The sequence below is a fragment of the Benincasa hispida genome, chromosome 4, assembly GCF_027475165.1.
Source record: "Benincasa hispida cultivar pf3 chromosome 4, pf3_genome.v1.1, whole genome shotgun sequence".
In the NCBI taxonomy this organism is placed as follows: Eukaryota; Viridiplantae; Streptophyta; class Magnoliopsida; order Cucurbitales; family Cucurbitaceae; genus Benincasa; species Benincasa hispida.
In genome coordinates this window covers 2,691,306-2,707,446 of record NC_143481.1, presented here as the reverse complement: position 1 = coordinate 2,707,446, position 16,141 = coordinate 2,691,306, and the positions used below count along the sequence as shown (strand labels likewise).

The following is a 16,141-nucleotide window of genomic DNA, read 5'->3' as shown; positions in this document are numbered from 1 at the left end:
ATCATGTGGACATAATGTATCTATACTGTGGGGAGTGCAACTATGGGCTTTAGTGAAGTGACCCATTAGTTAACAAATGGAGATTAATTTGGTATAATGAGTTTAACCAATTAATCTTGGATCGTTGGAGCCCATGATCTGTAGGTCCACGAGATCCCCCTACTAGCTCGCAACGGACTAGCTCTAGAATAGCATGATAAGTTAATTTAAAACGTTCAAATTAGAATTAAGGGAATTAGAAATTATATGAGATATAATTACATGTTTAATTTTGGAATTAAACGGAATAGGAGAATTTATATATTTAAATATATAAAGATGGATATATGTTAAAATTAATTTAATATTTGATATTAAATTAATTAAGTTTTATTTAATAATTAATTTATGAAATTAATTAAAATTTTTATTTTTAAAAAATCAAAATAGATTTAATAAAATCAAAATTTGATTTTTTGAGATAAAATTGAAAAAGGAAAAGAAAACAAAACACTTAAATAGAAAATGAAGTTTTTCCATTATTCATCTTTTGAAGTAGCTCACACAAGAAGCAATATCTTTGCCTTGTCTTCTCCAAGCATGAGCTGCAACTCATTCAACTCCTTTGCATGTTGATCTGCAATATATGAAAAGATTAGAGTGAAAATCGGGCATGTAATCTATAGAGATTTTGAGAGAAAAATTGGTTTGAAGAAAGAGTTCTTCAGCTAGTTTTTTGCAGTGAGCATTTCTCTTTCTACCCTTGATTCAAGCTTGTTTTGAGTCCCACAAATCAATCTAGAGCACCAATAGAATAGTGGGGAAGATCTTGAGGTGGTTTATAACAAGATTTGGAGAAGATAGCAGCTAGTGAAGGAGCTTTGAAGAAGTTCTAAGAGGTATGTCTTGAAACTCACTTGTTTCTGCAAAAGCATGCTTTATGTTTTGCCAAAATTAGTGAATTTGAGTGTTTAGATGATCTTTGTGCTTCCGCTACTATTGATACAATCCTACATAGTCTGCAATATATTGAAGAGATTTGAGTGATTTTGAGGAAGGTAATCGAAAGAATTTCTCTGAAAAATTCGTGTGAAGAAGCTGTTCTTCTGCTGGGTTGCTGCAATAAGCTTGTCTCCAAATTTCCTTGATTCCAGCTTATTTTGTGTCTCACACCTCAATCTAGAGCACCAAGAGAATAGTATGGAAGATCTTGGGGTGGTCTACAACAAGATTCAAAGGAGATTTGCAGCTGGATTCAAGCCTGAGGAAGTTCTACAAAGGTTTGTCATGAAACCCATTTATTTCTGTCGAAGCATGCTTTCATTTCTGCCAAAATTAATGAATTAGAGTGCTTATAGATCCTGGTCACTTCCGCTGCACGATGGTACGTTCCAACAAGTCGTACGCTACTTTACATGCATATGGTGAAGCGTTAAAAATGGAGAATCCAGGTACAAGATTTGAAATCGAACTTGAAAATGATATGCATTTCAAGTACATGTTTATGGCATTAGGGCCTTGTATTGGAGGTTTTACAAGTTTTTGGCCTATGATAATTGTTGATGGATCACATTTGAAAGGTAAATACAAAGGGACCATGTTGGTCGGCGTTTCCATAGACGGTAACAACCAAGCATATCCACTAGCATATGCCATAGTGGACAATGAAACTAATCGAGCTTGGAAGTGGTTTATATCAAATTTGATGTGTGTCATTGGAGAGCCCCCTAACTTGGTGTTTATGTTTGATCGAGCGGTATCTATTGGCAATGCCATTCGTGCAGTCTTTCCTATGGAATTTCATGGATTGTGCACATACCACATAGAAAATAATATTCTTTCTAACTTTAAGGACAATATGATTGTTGGAATGATCAAAGATGCAGCCAGGGCGGGTAGGTGACCTAGGTACAGGTTGGGTGGGTGACCGAGGCAGGATGGGTTACATGGGGATCTTGTCGCCTTAAACACCATGGAACCCTTCATATATTGTAATAGAGACAAAGTGGTTGACAATTGTGCTTTGATGTCTCTCATGTCCATCTCCAACTTCGATACACGGCCATCCAAGCTCGATATTAAGCTGTCAATACTCCGCAAGTATTATACAAGAGAATCAACATTGATTCCCTCTTTGTTGCCCAAAACCTCAGGCTCAGAACGATCCTCCTCAGGGATAAAACGCTCTTCCTCAAGCTCAGGACGTACGTCACTCACCAGCACATCATGAAACATATCCTCGTTGGGGATGTAAGAAGACTGGTGGATGTTCATGTCCGCATTAGATTCGTCATCCCTCACTCCACCTTTTGAATTATCCTACTCATCACCTTCCCCACCTTCAAAACTATCGTCTGAACTACTGCCACTCTCTGAACTACTAGAGGTCCCTGAACTCTCGGTGTCGGAGTGTACTTGTCTTACAATTCGTCTATCAATTGGGGTGTCCCGAAACTCCTTCTCAGCATCAAACATGACAAGACCCTCTTTGACTTTTGTTTGTATTAAGGATCCAACCCAGTAAGATAGTCTACATTTAACAACCGAATAAACATATTGTGGTTAGATTATACTTACATTTTGATAATAAAAACGTCTCTCTCGAGTACTTTGAATGACACCGAGTAGGAGCATGACCACCGTTATATACAAGGCACAACTACCTTGCTCTTTCGAGTGGCAATGTTCCTTGTTGTCGATGATAGGATCTCGTACGTCCACACCTAAATATGAAACAACTCATATTTATAACTATGTTAATGTTAAACCAAAGATAAAATTAAGTTAAGTAACATCTACCTGGAATGCTCGGAGAAATCCACGGAGTGAGTATTTTACAACATAATTTTTATTTCCCCTCACCTTCTCCTTGTATAAACAAACCTTATCATTCAGTGCAGTCTTGAGGGCGTCGAGTGTCCTCTGCCAAATAATTATACTCCAATCAAGACTGTTGTAATAGTCTATGTCTTCAACATCTTCAAAAAGAGTACGATCGACAACCACTCTTTTGCATGTTCTTACCCATCATTGCAACCTTTGTAATATACTAGGGTGATTTTAACTGCATCGTCATCGTTTTCAAATACCAAATTCTTGTATTCTTCTTCCAATAAATTCAGGTAGAATGCGTCTGAGGTCGATCGATTACCAAAGTACCTTGTCGCAAGTTCTTGTGAGGACTCCTCACTCCGTACAACTCGCATAGGGGACCACCACAAACCAGTTATCAATAAAAAAATCGTCCTTCGAAAATGTGACAACCTTTCCTCTGACAAGGAAACTAATCGAGTTCGCTCCTTGCATCTTTACTTCCCTCAATAACATATGGTGGATAAGTGGGTTGTTGAATACAAATTCAATGTCTACAAATCCCCAGAAACTATTCTCTTGAACATCTCTAACTGCCTTCTGGTAAGCTTCTTCTTCACAATCTTGTTGGCATTCGCAACGTGGGCCATACTCATTATTTTTCCGGGAAACCTATCAGCTTCACGTATTTTCAAAGCTTTTGATATCTTGAATTACTCTTGCATTGTATGAATATTCAATTTATCAGTTAGCAGGTTCGTACTTAAAGAATCACTAACAATACATACTATTAAAGTCTCGCTCTTGCCAATCTCACTTAACTCGCTTATCTCGCTCTCGCCCGTCTCGCTAACGCCAATCTCGCTTATGTCGCTCTCGCAAAATTCGCTCTCTACCTTGTCTGGCTTTAACTATACCTTCTTTGTCTTCAAACAATGTAGAATACATCGAAAACACATCGAAACCCAAAATAAAAAATAGACGCGACTGATTAAACCTCGAAACCCACCTAAACAAACGAAACCAATCTACAAAACCAAGAACTTCGCAAACAAAACCAACCTAAACAGATGAAACCAAGAACTTCGCAAACGAAACCCACCTAAATAGATGCCACACTACATGTAAGACAAAAATTAAATTCACTTACCCAAGAACTTTGATTACGGTAGTAGATGGATGATGGTTTTGCAAAGCGAGATTGAACGACACTACACGAGAAGTTTGAGCAACTAGAATGACCGTTGCGTTTGAGCACACAAGTATCATGTAGACTGGAGGGGCATTTTTGTAATCTCATATCGTGATGACGTCAGCAGAAGGTCCATTGACAGGTTTTTATAAAATTGGGTCATTTGGCATTATGGGCCGAAATATTACGTCATCGGCCCATTGCAAATTTAAATCACATAAATTTCAAAAGCACATGGATTGAAGATATATTTTAATTATAATAATAATAATAAAAAAAAAGGTATTTTAAATGAAAGAGAAAGTATCACATGAAAAAGGAATTTAGTTTAAAATAAATTTATATTCCGAACGTTGACAAATTCCCAATTGCATTAATTTAGAACGTGAAGGAATATATGATGGATCATATATGATAAAATAATTAAAGATAGAACGAAATTTATTCGAATTCAATGAGATTCAACTGATGTGTTAATAATCAAGAAACTTGTACTTCAAATCATCTACGTTTTATTAAAAAAAATTGACATTTTACAGACAAAAGCATGTTGATAGTTTGTTTGGATGTTTTCATGACAGTTAAGCAGAATGAAATTTTAATAAAATAATAATAATAATAAATAATAATGAAAGCTACTTTTGTATACACATGCAAACACAGATCTGAAGAAGTTTATAAATATGGCTGCTATATTTTAGATCTACTTCTATTGCGATTAAAATAGGAAGTTGTATTTTGATTTCACTATAAATATATCACATTTAAAGAGAATTTCTTTTTTTTTTTTTTTTAAATATACCACCGAAAGTTTTTTTTTTTTTTTTTGAAAGAAATATTACCCACCAAAAGTGGAAATTATAATATTTAAAATATTTATGCCTTTTGTAATATTTAAAGGTTAAATTGCAATAATTTCATGAGTCCAAGAGATTGATTCATTAAATAAAAAATTAAGGGTGTGATTATAACAAATGAAGTAACTTTGAGATGGTTTCTTTTGTGTTCTTTTCTTTTTTCTTTTTTAAATTTCAACAAAAGTAGCTAGAATAAATATTCAATCATCGAGCTTTAAAATATCTCAATAAGCTAAGTTATATTTTAAGTAAATATCTATAGAGCAAAAATGAGTATATAAATTCCAAAGTTGATCCATTTTAAATTCGTAAAAATACCATTTTGGTTTCCGTTCATGGATTTTGTTTCATTTTGATCCCTATACTCGACGGTCCAAAATTTGTTTCAATAAATTTTAGAATTACTCATTGCTATTAGTTTGTTGTTGATTTTTTTCTAAAACAAAAATAGCTTCTATTAATGTTCTCTTTATAAATTGTAAAAATAAATTCACAAAAATATTTTTTTTCTTAGAATAAAAATGATAGTATTATTTAACCATTTAAATTAACTTGTTTGAAGGATTTCCTCAAAACAAAATCCGTTCAAAGGAATACATTTTAAAATAATTGAACGTAGCCTAAGTTAATTTCCACTATTTCAATAGTCCGCCGAGTTTCGTGTAGATCAATATTACAAGCCTTCTCTGCATCATTTACTAATAAAAATAGTAACCTCATTATTACCTATTCTTGCAAAACCATCCATCAGAGCTATCACTAATCATTCGTCACTAGGAGTATGACGTGTTTACAAAATACCTATATCTACAGTTGTCCGGTCAATAGGTGCGTGATTTGGTAGTACATCAATTTGGCCACTATTGATAACTAAAACGATTTCTTTCACTTTTGAATTCTAAATAATTTGATCTAGAGTCATGACACTAATATTCAAGGTCATTTCTTTCCTTTATTCTCCATTTCTTACTCCATTTGTCAAAAAGTTGTTGTGTTAACTAAAATAATCCATAGCCATGTTCATTTCCTGCTCCTCAAATAATTTATCCTATGAGTAGTCTACAAATATATTTTATTTTTTCTGTTCTTTTGTTAAAAAAAAAAAAAAATGTAGTGGGTCGTTTACACAATAAAAATAATTGATTAGGCCATACAAATGGTGGGTCTGCTTTATCACAAAGCCTGCAAGCTGCAGCCAAACTGATCAGAAAACAAAGAGAAAGCAGAAAAGAAAAAAATGGAAGAAATTTGGAAGCTCAGCCATTTGTTGATGACAGTATTTCTTTACAATTTCGCAACCATGATGGTGGTTCCAGCCACTACAGATGTCACCATGTCCGCTCTCTGTCCCGGTCGAGACGAGTGCTCTCTCGCCATTTACTTCACCGGTTTTCAACAAGTCGTAAGTTTGCTACAACGTGACTGACGGTTTTACATTGATTTCTTAGAATTTGAATGAGTTTGATCTGTGTTTGAGATGTCTGTAGGTTACGGGGCTTGGAGCGTTGCTCATGATGCCGTTGCTTGGAAACCTCTCTGACAAGTTTGGGAGGAAGACTCTACTCACTATTCCCTTGATTCTCACTGTAATTCCTCTCGGTCGGTTTCCTTCATTTTCTCTGTTCAATCACTTCTAGTATATTTAATTTAACGTGATTACTTTAGGCTATCGTTTTCTTTTCTAAACATTATGTTTCTTCACTTTTTCCTTTTCTTATCCACTACATGTTTTCAAAAACTAATAAAGTTTTGAAAACTACACAAACAAAAATCTCAATTTTGTATTTTTTTTAAAAAATTTAATTAAGAATTTAAATATTTAGTCAAAAAAAAATTAAAACCATTATAGAGATGTTGTAAGAAAACAAAAGCTAAATTTTCAAAAACTAAAAGCAAGAAACTAAGACCTTGTTTGTCCGGCTCGTATTTGATATCTATTTTGTTTTTCAAAATTATGCTTTTAAATTCTACTTTTATCTCTAAATTAATATGTTATGTTGTTTAATTACCATGCAAAATTTTGAAAATTAAAAAAATAGTAGTTGAAAAATAGATTTTATTTTTATATTTTGAATACGAGTTAAAATGATTCCCCAAGAAAATAAAAAACCATATAAGAAAATTGAGAGAAAATAAATCACAAATTTCAAAATAAAGGAAACTAAAAAACAATTTAAAAACTAAATAAAACAAAAATAATTGTTTTTTTTTTAATTAAACCGATAATTATAATATTTTCATGACAATAATGAAAACTTTGGTAAACAAAATTGGAGAAAACTATTACATTTTTCAAGGAAACAAAAGCTAAAATCCAAATGGGTATCAATATTAATTAATCATTTTCTAAAATATAGATTCTTGGTCTGATTACAGGGATATTAGGGTATGGGAGGTCGAGGGATGTGTTCTATGTTTATTTTGTCTTGAAATGTATAACAAGTACTGTTTGTGAAGGGAGCGTTCCGTGTTTGGCTGTTGCATATGCGGTAAGAAACTCTTATCACATCGGTGGATCTCAGTTTTATTTTCTCTTAATATAAAAGTTAAAATATCATTTTGATCTCTGTACTTTGAAATTTGTTCGATTTTAGTCCGTATACATATTTACAATATTTCTTAAATTTAGTCACTCAAAGTTATAGTGTATTGATGCAATAAAATACAATGTAGAAATAAATTTCTAAAATTCATAGTAAAAAATATTAATAAGTAACAAAAATTGGAAGAAAAAAACAACAACAATGAACTAATAACAAAGATAAGATTTAAGATTTATTAAAAGTAAAAACATTAAACAATTAAGATGTTAAAAAATACGAGGACTAAAATGATTATGACATTCCGTTTGTAATTATAATTGGAGTTTCTTATTTTGCAGCATATTGTCTTTTCCTTTCTTTTTCCCTTTGCTACTAATTTAAGTCGTAATTCTATTATATATTAACTAAAACAGAATGATTTCTCTTCCAAATTAATCAAGCCAACTTTTGATTTTTTATTTTGACATAATTTCTCTCTCTTTCTTTCTCTTTTATTTTTTTAAGTGACATAATTTCTCTCTCTTTCTTTCTCTCTTTAAAAAAAAATAAAATAAGTTTAACTTATCGTCGATTAGTTTATTAGTTTTATTGTTCATAATTGAAAATTATTAAGGGGGGAAATGCTCAAACATTAAAGGATTAAAATAGATATAGCTTAATTTTGATCCTACATTTTTAAATTAATTTATTTTGTACTATACATTTATTATGATTTTAAATAATTAATAATATAGCTTTAAGTATGTGGCCAATTTGAGTTAAAGTCGATGAATAATTCTTCATTTGCACGTTTCAAAGGTTTTCAATTTTAAATTCCCACGATTGTTGAACTAAATAAAAAACAACCATGAGAATAAAAGGGAAGCATCCAAAAAAAAATCTTAAATAACATTGGTTAACACCAAGTACTAAGTAAGCAATTTATTTATTTATTTATTATTATTATTATGTGAAAGACAAGGTAATAAATTCCAACCTTCTAACGAAAAAAAGCTAATAAATACCAACCATTGTTATTTTAAAAAATTCAGGGCCAAAATAAAGATTATGAAAGTTTTAGGAATAAAAGGTTGTTGAAGAAAATAGTAATTAAAATAGATAATTTAAAATTTAGACACAAAAAAAAAAAGGTCAAACATCAAATAAGATTTAGACTAGATGTATTTATCATACGGTTAAGTAACAAGTTTGGACACTGAACTTCTACATGTGTCTGATAAGTTAGTGTATTCTAAAAAGTATTGGACAAGTCTTTTAAATTCTTAAATGTGTACCTAATAGGTTCTTGACACATGATATCATTTTTAAGTAATTATTAAGACCCTTATTGGTTAATCAATTGGTTTTAAGTTTTTAGATTTTGAAAATTAAACATATAAACACAATTTGCACATTTAAATTACGTTGATTTGTCATCTACTTTCAACCAATGTTTTTAAAAACCAAGCACAAGTTTTGAAAACTAAAAAAAGTAGTTTTTAAAAGGGTAGTTGCAACGATAGAAATTTTAGGGCTAATAATTATGTGTATCGCAACATGTTTAAATAATTGTAAATATAATAAGATCTACCATTGATAGACCCTATCACTAATAGACTCTATTAACAATATAATCTATCATTGATAGATCTAAGAGTTGTATCTAAATTTTGATATATATATATATATATTGCATTGTATTATATCTACTAGGGGTGGCCATTCAAACCACAAAAACCGAACAAAAAACTAAGTGAAACAAAAAAATATGGTTCAGTCCGGTTTAAAGAAATTTTGAATCCGGATTAATTTGGTTCGATTCGGTACCGATTTCGAAAACCGAATTTGAAACCGAACAGAACCTTTTTTAACTAATATATATATATATATATATTTAAAAAAGAGTAAAACCGAATTTCAAATTGAACCGAACTGAATCATCTTTTAATTAAAAAAAAATATAATATAGATTTTTTTAAAAAAATGTCAGAACCAAATTTGAAACTGAATTAAACCGAAGCAAACCATTTCCACCTCTAATATCTACTATGCTCTAGGGTTGCTACATTTTCATCTACCTTTTTTAAAAACCTATCTTTATTAATTTGAAATTTGATTAAAAATTCAACTATTTTACTTGAGAAAAATGAAAATCATGATAAGAAATTATAAATAAATAACTTAAATATGAAAAATAAAAGAAAAACGAAATGTTAGTGCCTAAACATTCAATTTTATGTATAATAAATTTGTGAATTTTAGATAAAATCAAAGTTATAAACTTTTGTTTTAAAAAAAAAAAAAAATTGGGAGGCCTATTGGACACTGAATTTAATTTGTTTGCCATGACCAGACCAAACTTTATTCTTTTAAATAAAATACCTTGGTGTGTTCAAATTTGCACCTATTTTTATGTGACACTTTAAAAACTTCTAGTCATACAATAAAAAGAATTTAAAATATATTTTTTTAACAAACTGTAACTAGATAATTTGGTGTCAAAATTTAGCTTAACAATAATTGACATAGATTTCTTTCTTAAAGATTGAAAGCTTGATCCTCATCTATATAATTGTTGTATTAAAAAAATATAAAAAGATATAACCTAAGATGCACCTAAGTATTTTTTTTTTTTTTTTGCTTACAAGTGGAAAATAAAAGGTAAAAATGCCATTTTGGTTACCTTATTTTAAAATTTGTTCAATTTTAAGTCGGATATTTTCAATAAAATTTAAATTTAGTCATGAAAATTAACTTTTATTAAAATTAATTAAATAATAATAATAATTTTTAAACACAAAATACAATATGGGAATATATTTCCAAAATTTTTAATAAAATGTTATTAAACAAGTAGTTTTTTAAGTTTAAAATCAACAATAAACAAGTATCGAAGAGTTAATTATAGATTTATCGAAAATTCAGACTAAATTAACAGGGACGAGCCACGTTTACGTCAAAGTCTCCATCTACGTCAAACCCATTATTCTTGCCCGTTTCAGCAGTTGCATTTTGCTGGTTCAACGTTAACACTCTAAACCCTAATTTGATCCCATGGCCATTCATTCATTACTTCGGATTTATCTCTGCAATTACAGGCCGACAATGTACCGGACCACCAGCGAGCTTTTGCGTTCGGAATGGTATCCGCCATTGGATCTGCTGCTTCCGTCTGCGGGACTCTCTGTGCTCGTTTTCTCTCCATTCCATCCACTTTTCAGGTACTCGCTTCTCCCTTTCTCTGAAATTTCATTTGTACTCAATGTTGAACGGATCGTCTTCTCGAATAGGTAGCGGCTTCTACGGCGGCTTTGGCGACAGTGTATATGAGGGCTTTCCTTACTGATTCTGTCTCCAATTGTAATCTTTGTGCACCCCTACTATCGGGGAAGAATGTAGAATCTGTTTCTTTGGATCAAGTTTCCCCCAAGAAAGAAAAGATTCTTACGACCCTGCCTTCAGTGAATGATCTTTTCTCCCTGTTGAAGACGAGGTGTGTATTCAATCATTATTATGATTATTTTAATTTCACTTATGGATTAACCTTCTGATCTTCAATTTAGTTTATTTTTGGTCTTTCTAATTTAAAAAATAATATAACATGTTTGTTCCGGGATTTGAATTTGATTTCTATTTGCAACTTCTAACTTCAAATTGGTTTCATATTAATATATGAGTATAAGAATGAAAGAAGATTCGACTCATTTGGAAAATACAGGCGGACAATTAACCAAACTCTGTAGCATAGTCAACATATGTTTTAGTGACCAAATTAACAGTCAAACTTTGCTAAGAGACAAGCTGATTTCAAACAATTAGCCTAGTCAACATATCTTATAGTTGTGAAGTTTGGACAAAATAGTTTTCTGGCTCAATGGGAAGATGTTGAATTTCTTCTGAAATTTTCAATCCTCTTATGTATGTTATTTGCAGCTTGACATTTTCACAATTGGCCATTGTTTCATTTTTTGGCAATCTCGCTGATGTTGGCATTCGTGCTTCTATACTGGTTAGTCTTTTAGTCCAAGGAACTAATTTGGGTCAGTTTTTGTTTTGACAATTTAATACCAATAACTGAAATGCATCTCAATTTTCCATGGGAAACTTTTAGTTATAATTTCATTAAATTTATTTGGTTTACTTTTAAATAGAAAGTTTCAGTCGTTGGTGATCACCCTCATCTTACTAAGATTGTAAACTTCTGTTTGGCTCAATTATAAATTTACATCCTTAACAGATTCTCAAGTGTGCCTATAAAATTTCAATTGGGCAACTTGTCTTGGACAATTGATATGCTTGACTATGTTTGATTTCCCAAATACAGTACTATTTAAAAGCCAGATTTCAGTTTAACAAGGATAGGTTTGCTGATTTGATGGTGATTTCTGGGGTTGCTTCGACTATTTCACAGGCATGTCATGCTATTTTATTCCACTCTGTATCTACATTTCCTTCTATGTCAATTTTCCTGTTTATAATATGTTAAAAAGAATAAGTATTACCTTAATTTTCCTGTTTACAATATGTTAAAGACTCTATCCATCTTTTTCCCATGTGTGTGTGTTCTTACCATTAAACGAATAATTGCAGTTACTTTTACTCCCCATCTTGGTTCCTGTTCTAGGAGAGATCAAGTTGCTCTCAGTTGGGCTCTTTTTCTTATCCAGTCAGGTAAGCTCTCTAACGTAATTCTGAATCTTATTCTAATAATCCAATTTGATGTTAAGAAATTTATAGATTACTCGTGGATGCCTCAATTTGTTTTAATGGTTTTAAATGCAGATGCTTCTTTACAGCTTTGCTTGGGCTGACTGGGTACTTCTTTGCAACTAAATTTGGGAGTGCAGTTTAATTATTTTAAAAAAATTTGGTTCATTATTATTATTATTATTACTATTTTAATTAATTATTTATTTATTTGTTTTATATTGGAGCTTCATCTCTGCTTCATAAATTACATCATGTCACGTAATGACTAACTTTGCTTTGCTGTAATTAATCAGGTTGCTTATGTCGCTGCAATGCTTTCTATTTTGTTTATTTTCTGGCAGCCTTGCGTGAGTGTCAAACTTTTTTGTGATCTAGAGCTAATTCGTGATTGATATTGATTGAACTTATTTTATTTCTCATTTTTAATTCACAGTTGCAAAGCATAGTGTCGAAACAAGTTGGTGCAAGCGAGCAGGTTAGTTTTCAAGAACAACTTCAACATAATCAATAGTCTCTAAGCAGTTCCTTAGTTATTTTATTTCATAATTTCTACTAATGAGATGAATGTTTCTTTAGTCTGTTAATGTTGGCAATTATGTTTATCTCATTAAAAGAAATGTTGCAATTTCTGTGGGGTTAACAACTACTTAACTAAATGAATCTCCTAAATCAAAATAAATAACCATATCATGTACCCAACTTCAAAAAAGAACCTGTGTTTGAGTTTAGGTAGAGAGAAACAAAGAACAAACTTTAGCCAATTTTGGTGGATTGAACCTAAGTTTATAAAATTTATAAATGATTGACGTGTCACAAGCTTTCAAATACGTTATTCAACTCAACTTTGGCTTTTTATAGCCTTGAACGAAAATGGAAATAACGAATAACTAATCAATTTACAATATCAAAATATGTAATTGGATTTTAGCAAAATATGACTTTTGTTGAAACCAAATCAAAATGTGGAACCAAAGTTTTCTAAGAATCCCATTCTTACTTGATTTTTGTTGTTAGCATGACGATATTCTTGGATTTGATTGATTATTAGGGTAAGGCTCAAGGATGCATTTCAGGCATATCTTCATTTGCCAATGTCGTTTCTCCATTGATATTCTCCCCTTTAACAGGTAACTTTGCTTAAATATGCTATATATAATGCAATGCAACAACAAGAGAGGAGAACACTAACGGAGTTTTGGTGTTTCCAGCTTTGTTTCTCTCTGAAAACGCTCCATTTTATTTCCCTGGATTTAGCATCATGTGCATTGGATCTTCTGCGGTAAGAATCTTTTTTCCACTCCATTAACTGATGCCAATGACTGCTCTATGGATTGATTCAGGTTTAAATTTCGATTTTAGTTTTATGATTTCAGTTTGGTTTTTGATTAATCTTAAAAACTTTCTAAAAGGTCTTTGCTTTTATCACATGGTTAAATTATCCAAAACGACCATACGTTTTCTTTCATCTTCAATTCAATGATGATGTTCACAGAGATATAACTAAACTACAAGCATTATACAATATTTTAAAAATTATTAGGATATGATAGAAGTCAAAAATTGAAATGATAATTTAATCATAACTTATTTTTAGGGACAATTGTAAATACAACAATCAGACCTAAAATATTAATTGATATCGTACGATGCAAATTGTAGCAAAATTTAAATTTAGCTCTCAATAAAAGTATATTACTAATAGATTTTGCTATATTTTCAATTCTTTAAAAATATTATTAGGCCTAAAACTTAAAAGTGCAGCTATTGCAATTACCTTTTTTATTTATTATATGAAAAATGGTTATAGTTTGTCCCTCTAGCATACTCAGTTCGATTTGATGGACATGTTTTATTTTGTGTGGCAGATGATAGCATTTGTTCAAAGTATCCTGATTAGGGCTCCTACCAAAGCCAGCAGTAGCAGCAATGTGGAAGCCTAGTTTTTGTTCTTCCACTGTTCATATTTTTGTTTTAAATAGCGTAAATAGATTGTATATATATGTTCAAAAAAATCACCCAGATTTCCTTTCATTTCCTCTATCTTCTTCCTCCCATCATTCTCCCTCGTTTCAGGAGAGAGAAGTGCAAGCGGTAGCCAATGGAGAAGGGGGAGGGAAAATGATGGGAGGAAGAAGATAGAGGAAGTGAAAGAAAATCTGGGTGTTTTTTTTAGGACTACGAGGGAATAGAGCGAGCCAAGGGTGAGTAGGGGTAAGTGACAATCGATTGAGGAGGGAGCAAAGAAGAGATTTTTTTTTTTTTTTTTTTAAATAATATAATTATGCAAAAATTAATATTAAAGCAGAGAAAGCAAATTATGCAAAAAATCTAAAGCTAAACAAATCAACGACCAAATGATAATTACCAATAAGGAGTTTGAGAAAGCTTGTTGTTTGAGTCGAGATGCGTTGTTGAACGCCATCCTTGGAGGAGACATGCCCCTACTTGCACGGAGTGTTTCGGCACTTTAAACTTCGTGCGCAACTAAACAATTTTATGAATTTTTGTTGGACTTATATATTAAGTCCTTTTAAAACCGAATTATTGAAGACCAAAATTTCTGTTTGCACAAGTTTTCTTTTAAAAAACTAAATTCTTATATCACACAGGAAGACGATTCAAAAAAGTTAAAACGCCTAACCACATTTCGCTTAACTTGAAAATTTTCTTAAAAAGGGGGGAAGGTGAGTGATTCCTTCTCACCCACTTACTAACCATTTAAAATAAAATAAATAATTAAAAAAATGAGAAAAATCTTTAAATTATCCAACGATTTCTCACAAATTTAAGATTTTAGAAGACATGTCAAATTCTTTTTTAAGGGAAAACAATAAAATGAGAGCATTTTTACTATACGTAGGTAGTTTAAACCTCTATTCAGTGAAAATATGTATCCATTTGAAGGAGCCATAATGAACGGAATCGTGAACTAGGTTCTTTAAATCAAACTTCTATTTATTCCATATATAGTACAAGCTAATTTAGAAACTCGAGTCTATCTTCCGCTTTAAACAGTCATGAACACATCTCATTTTCATGTGTTTTAAAGGAATATCCCAACTCCCTATTATAGCAATCTCACTATAACACCTACATAGGTGAAACCTCCAATGGTTGTTTATGACCAGCACCCTATATAATACATGTGTCTTGCGTTCATTTAGAGCTTAGCTCTTCCTAATCATTACATTATGAGCACTACATAGGAATGAGACAAAAAATTATGTTACTCTCCTAGTTCTCTCGTAGTCAAACTCCAATTTCGTTATTGCAATTGAACCTCTTTAATGTGATCTTCAATATTGTGAATATGACATCAACGATTTATTTTTAGATTCTCAAATGAGATCTGACCTAACTTTTAAAACTACATATTTTTTGCCTTTTGCTTACGTCAGCATGGGATGAATTTACTAAATGGACTAAAAATTGAAAGTCGTCTCGTTTCGTACTAGTGATTCGCACTCCTTTTATTCTTCCTGGTCTTGATCTACATCTTTGTTTTACATCTTTGTTTCTTTTATTTTCTGCATCTTCTTCCCGTTCTTTCGTTTCTACTTCTTTTATGCGTTTTTCTTCTTCCGTTTCTTTTTTAGATCTCCAACTTTTTTCTACCTTGTTTTTTTTTTTAATTTTTTATGTGTTGTTTCTCTTCTTCTTTTGGAATCAAAGATAGAAGATGAAGTGTGTGTTGGGGATGATGCCCTAAACTCTCGTGTCCTATAGTTTGTAAGCACAGTTTTGTACGAACGTTTGTGATGTATAATATATGATATTTTCTTCACTTCTTGTCTTTGAACATTGGATGTTTTATTTTCTTTACCACAAACTAATAAACTAAAATCCCTGCTTGTCATTATGTAACTTAAGCATGTATGTGGTGACATACAAGTGGATCATGTCTTAAGTGATAACCAAAATGGTCTGTAGTATATGGATATAGGAGGGAAACCTTATCCTGGTAACGCTACAGATGCGGCCCGTTTTGTAAAATAGTTAAAGTGTTGTAACTTGCTACAGATGGTCTAATCCCGATCATTCATGTAGGGACATGTGAGTAGGAGCGTCCT

General features: G+C 31.5%; 2 protein-coding genes across 4 annotated transcripts; both read left to right on the top strand.

Moving 5' to 3' along the window:
- Positions 1–1,360: 1,360 nt before the first annotated feature.
- LOC150036404 (protein FAR-RED IMPAIRED RESPONSE 1-like) lies at positions 1,361–1,882 on the top strand. The gene has a single exon (XM_090312824.1). It carries the CDS (start codon positions 1,361–1,363, stop codon positions 1,880–1,882), a length of 522 nt encoding a protein of 173 aa, XP_090168950.1.
- A 4,120-nt stretch (positions 1,883–6,002) lies between these two features.
- LOC120075180 (uncharacterized) lies at positions 6,003–14,106 on the top strand. 3 transcript variants are annotated; one of them, XM_039028375.2, is made up of 14 exons: positions 6,003–6,241; positions 6,327–6,438; positions 7,216–7,328; positions 10,460–10,582; positions 10,652–10,854; positions 11,295–11,370; positions 11,686–11,772; positions 11,952–12,032; positions 12,144–12,176; positions 12,365–12,418; positions 12,505–12,546; positions 13,120–13,198; positions 13,280–13,350; positions 13,937–14,106. In XM_039028375.2, the coding sequence occupies exons 1-14, from the start codon at positions 6,077–6,079 to the stop codon at positions 14,009–14,011; spliced, it is 1,314 nt and encodes a 437-aa protein (XP_038884303.1). In that variant the 5' UTR covers positions 6,003–6,076; the 3' UTR covers positions 14,012–14,106. The 3 variants fall into 3 exon arrangements, with proteins under 3 accessions (XP_038884303.1, XP_090168731.1, XP_090168730.1); XM_090312605.1 differs by lacking the exon at positions 13,120–13,198; XM_090312604.1 differs by lacking the exon at positions 13,120–13,198 and having other exon boundaries at positions 13,199–13,350.
- Positions 14,107–16,141: the final 2,035 nt, after the last annotated feature.

What these genes read in the sequence shown, in the direction of transcription:
- LOC150036404 (XM_090312824.1), top strand. Translation starts at nt 1,361, where the DNA reads ATGGTACGTTCCAACAAGTCGTACGCTACTTTACATGCATATGGTGAA.
- LOC120075180 (XM_039028375.2), top strand. Translation starts at nt 6,077, where the DNA reads ATGGAAGAAATTTGGAAGCTCAGCCATTTGTTGATGACAGTATTTCTT. An exon ending in TCACCGGTTTTCAACAAGTC is followed by an intron (nt 6,242 to 6,326) that starts GTAAGTTTGCTA and finishes AGATGTCTGTAG; the next exon opens with GTTACGGGGCTTGGAGCGTT. An exon ending in AAGTTGGTGCAAGCGAGCAG is followed by an intron (nt 12,547 to 13,119) that starts GTTAGTTTTCAA and finishes ATTGATTATTAG; the next exon opens with GGTAAGGCTCAAGGATGCAT.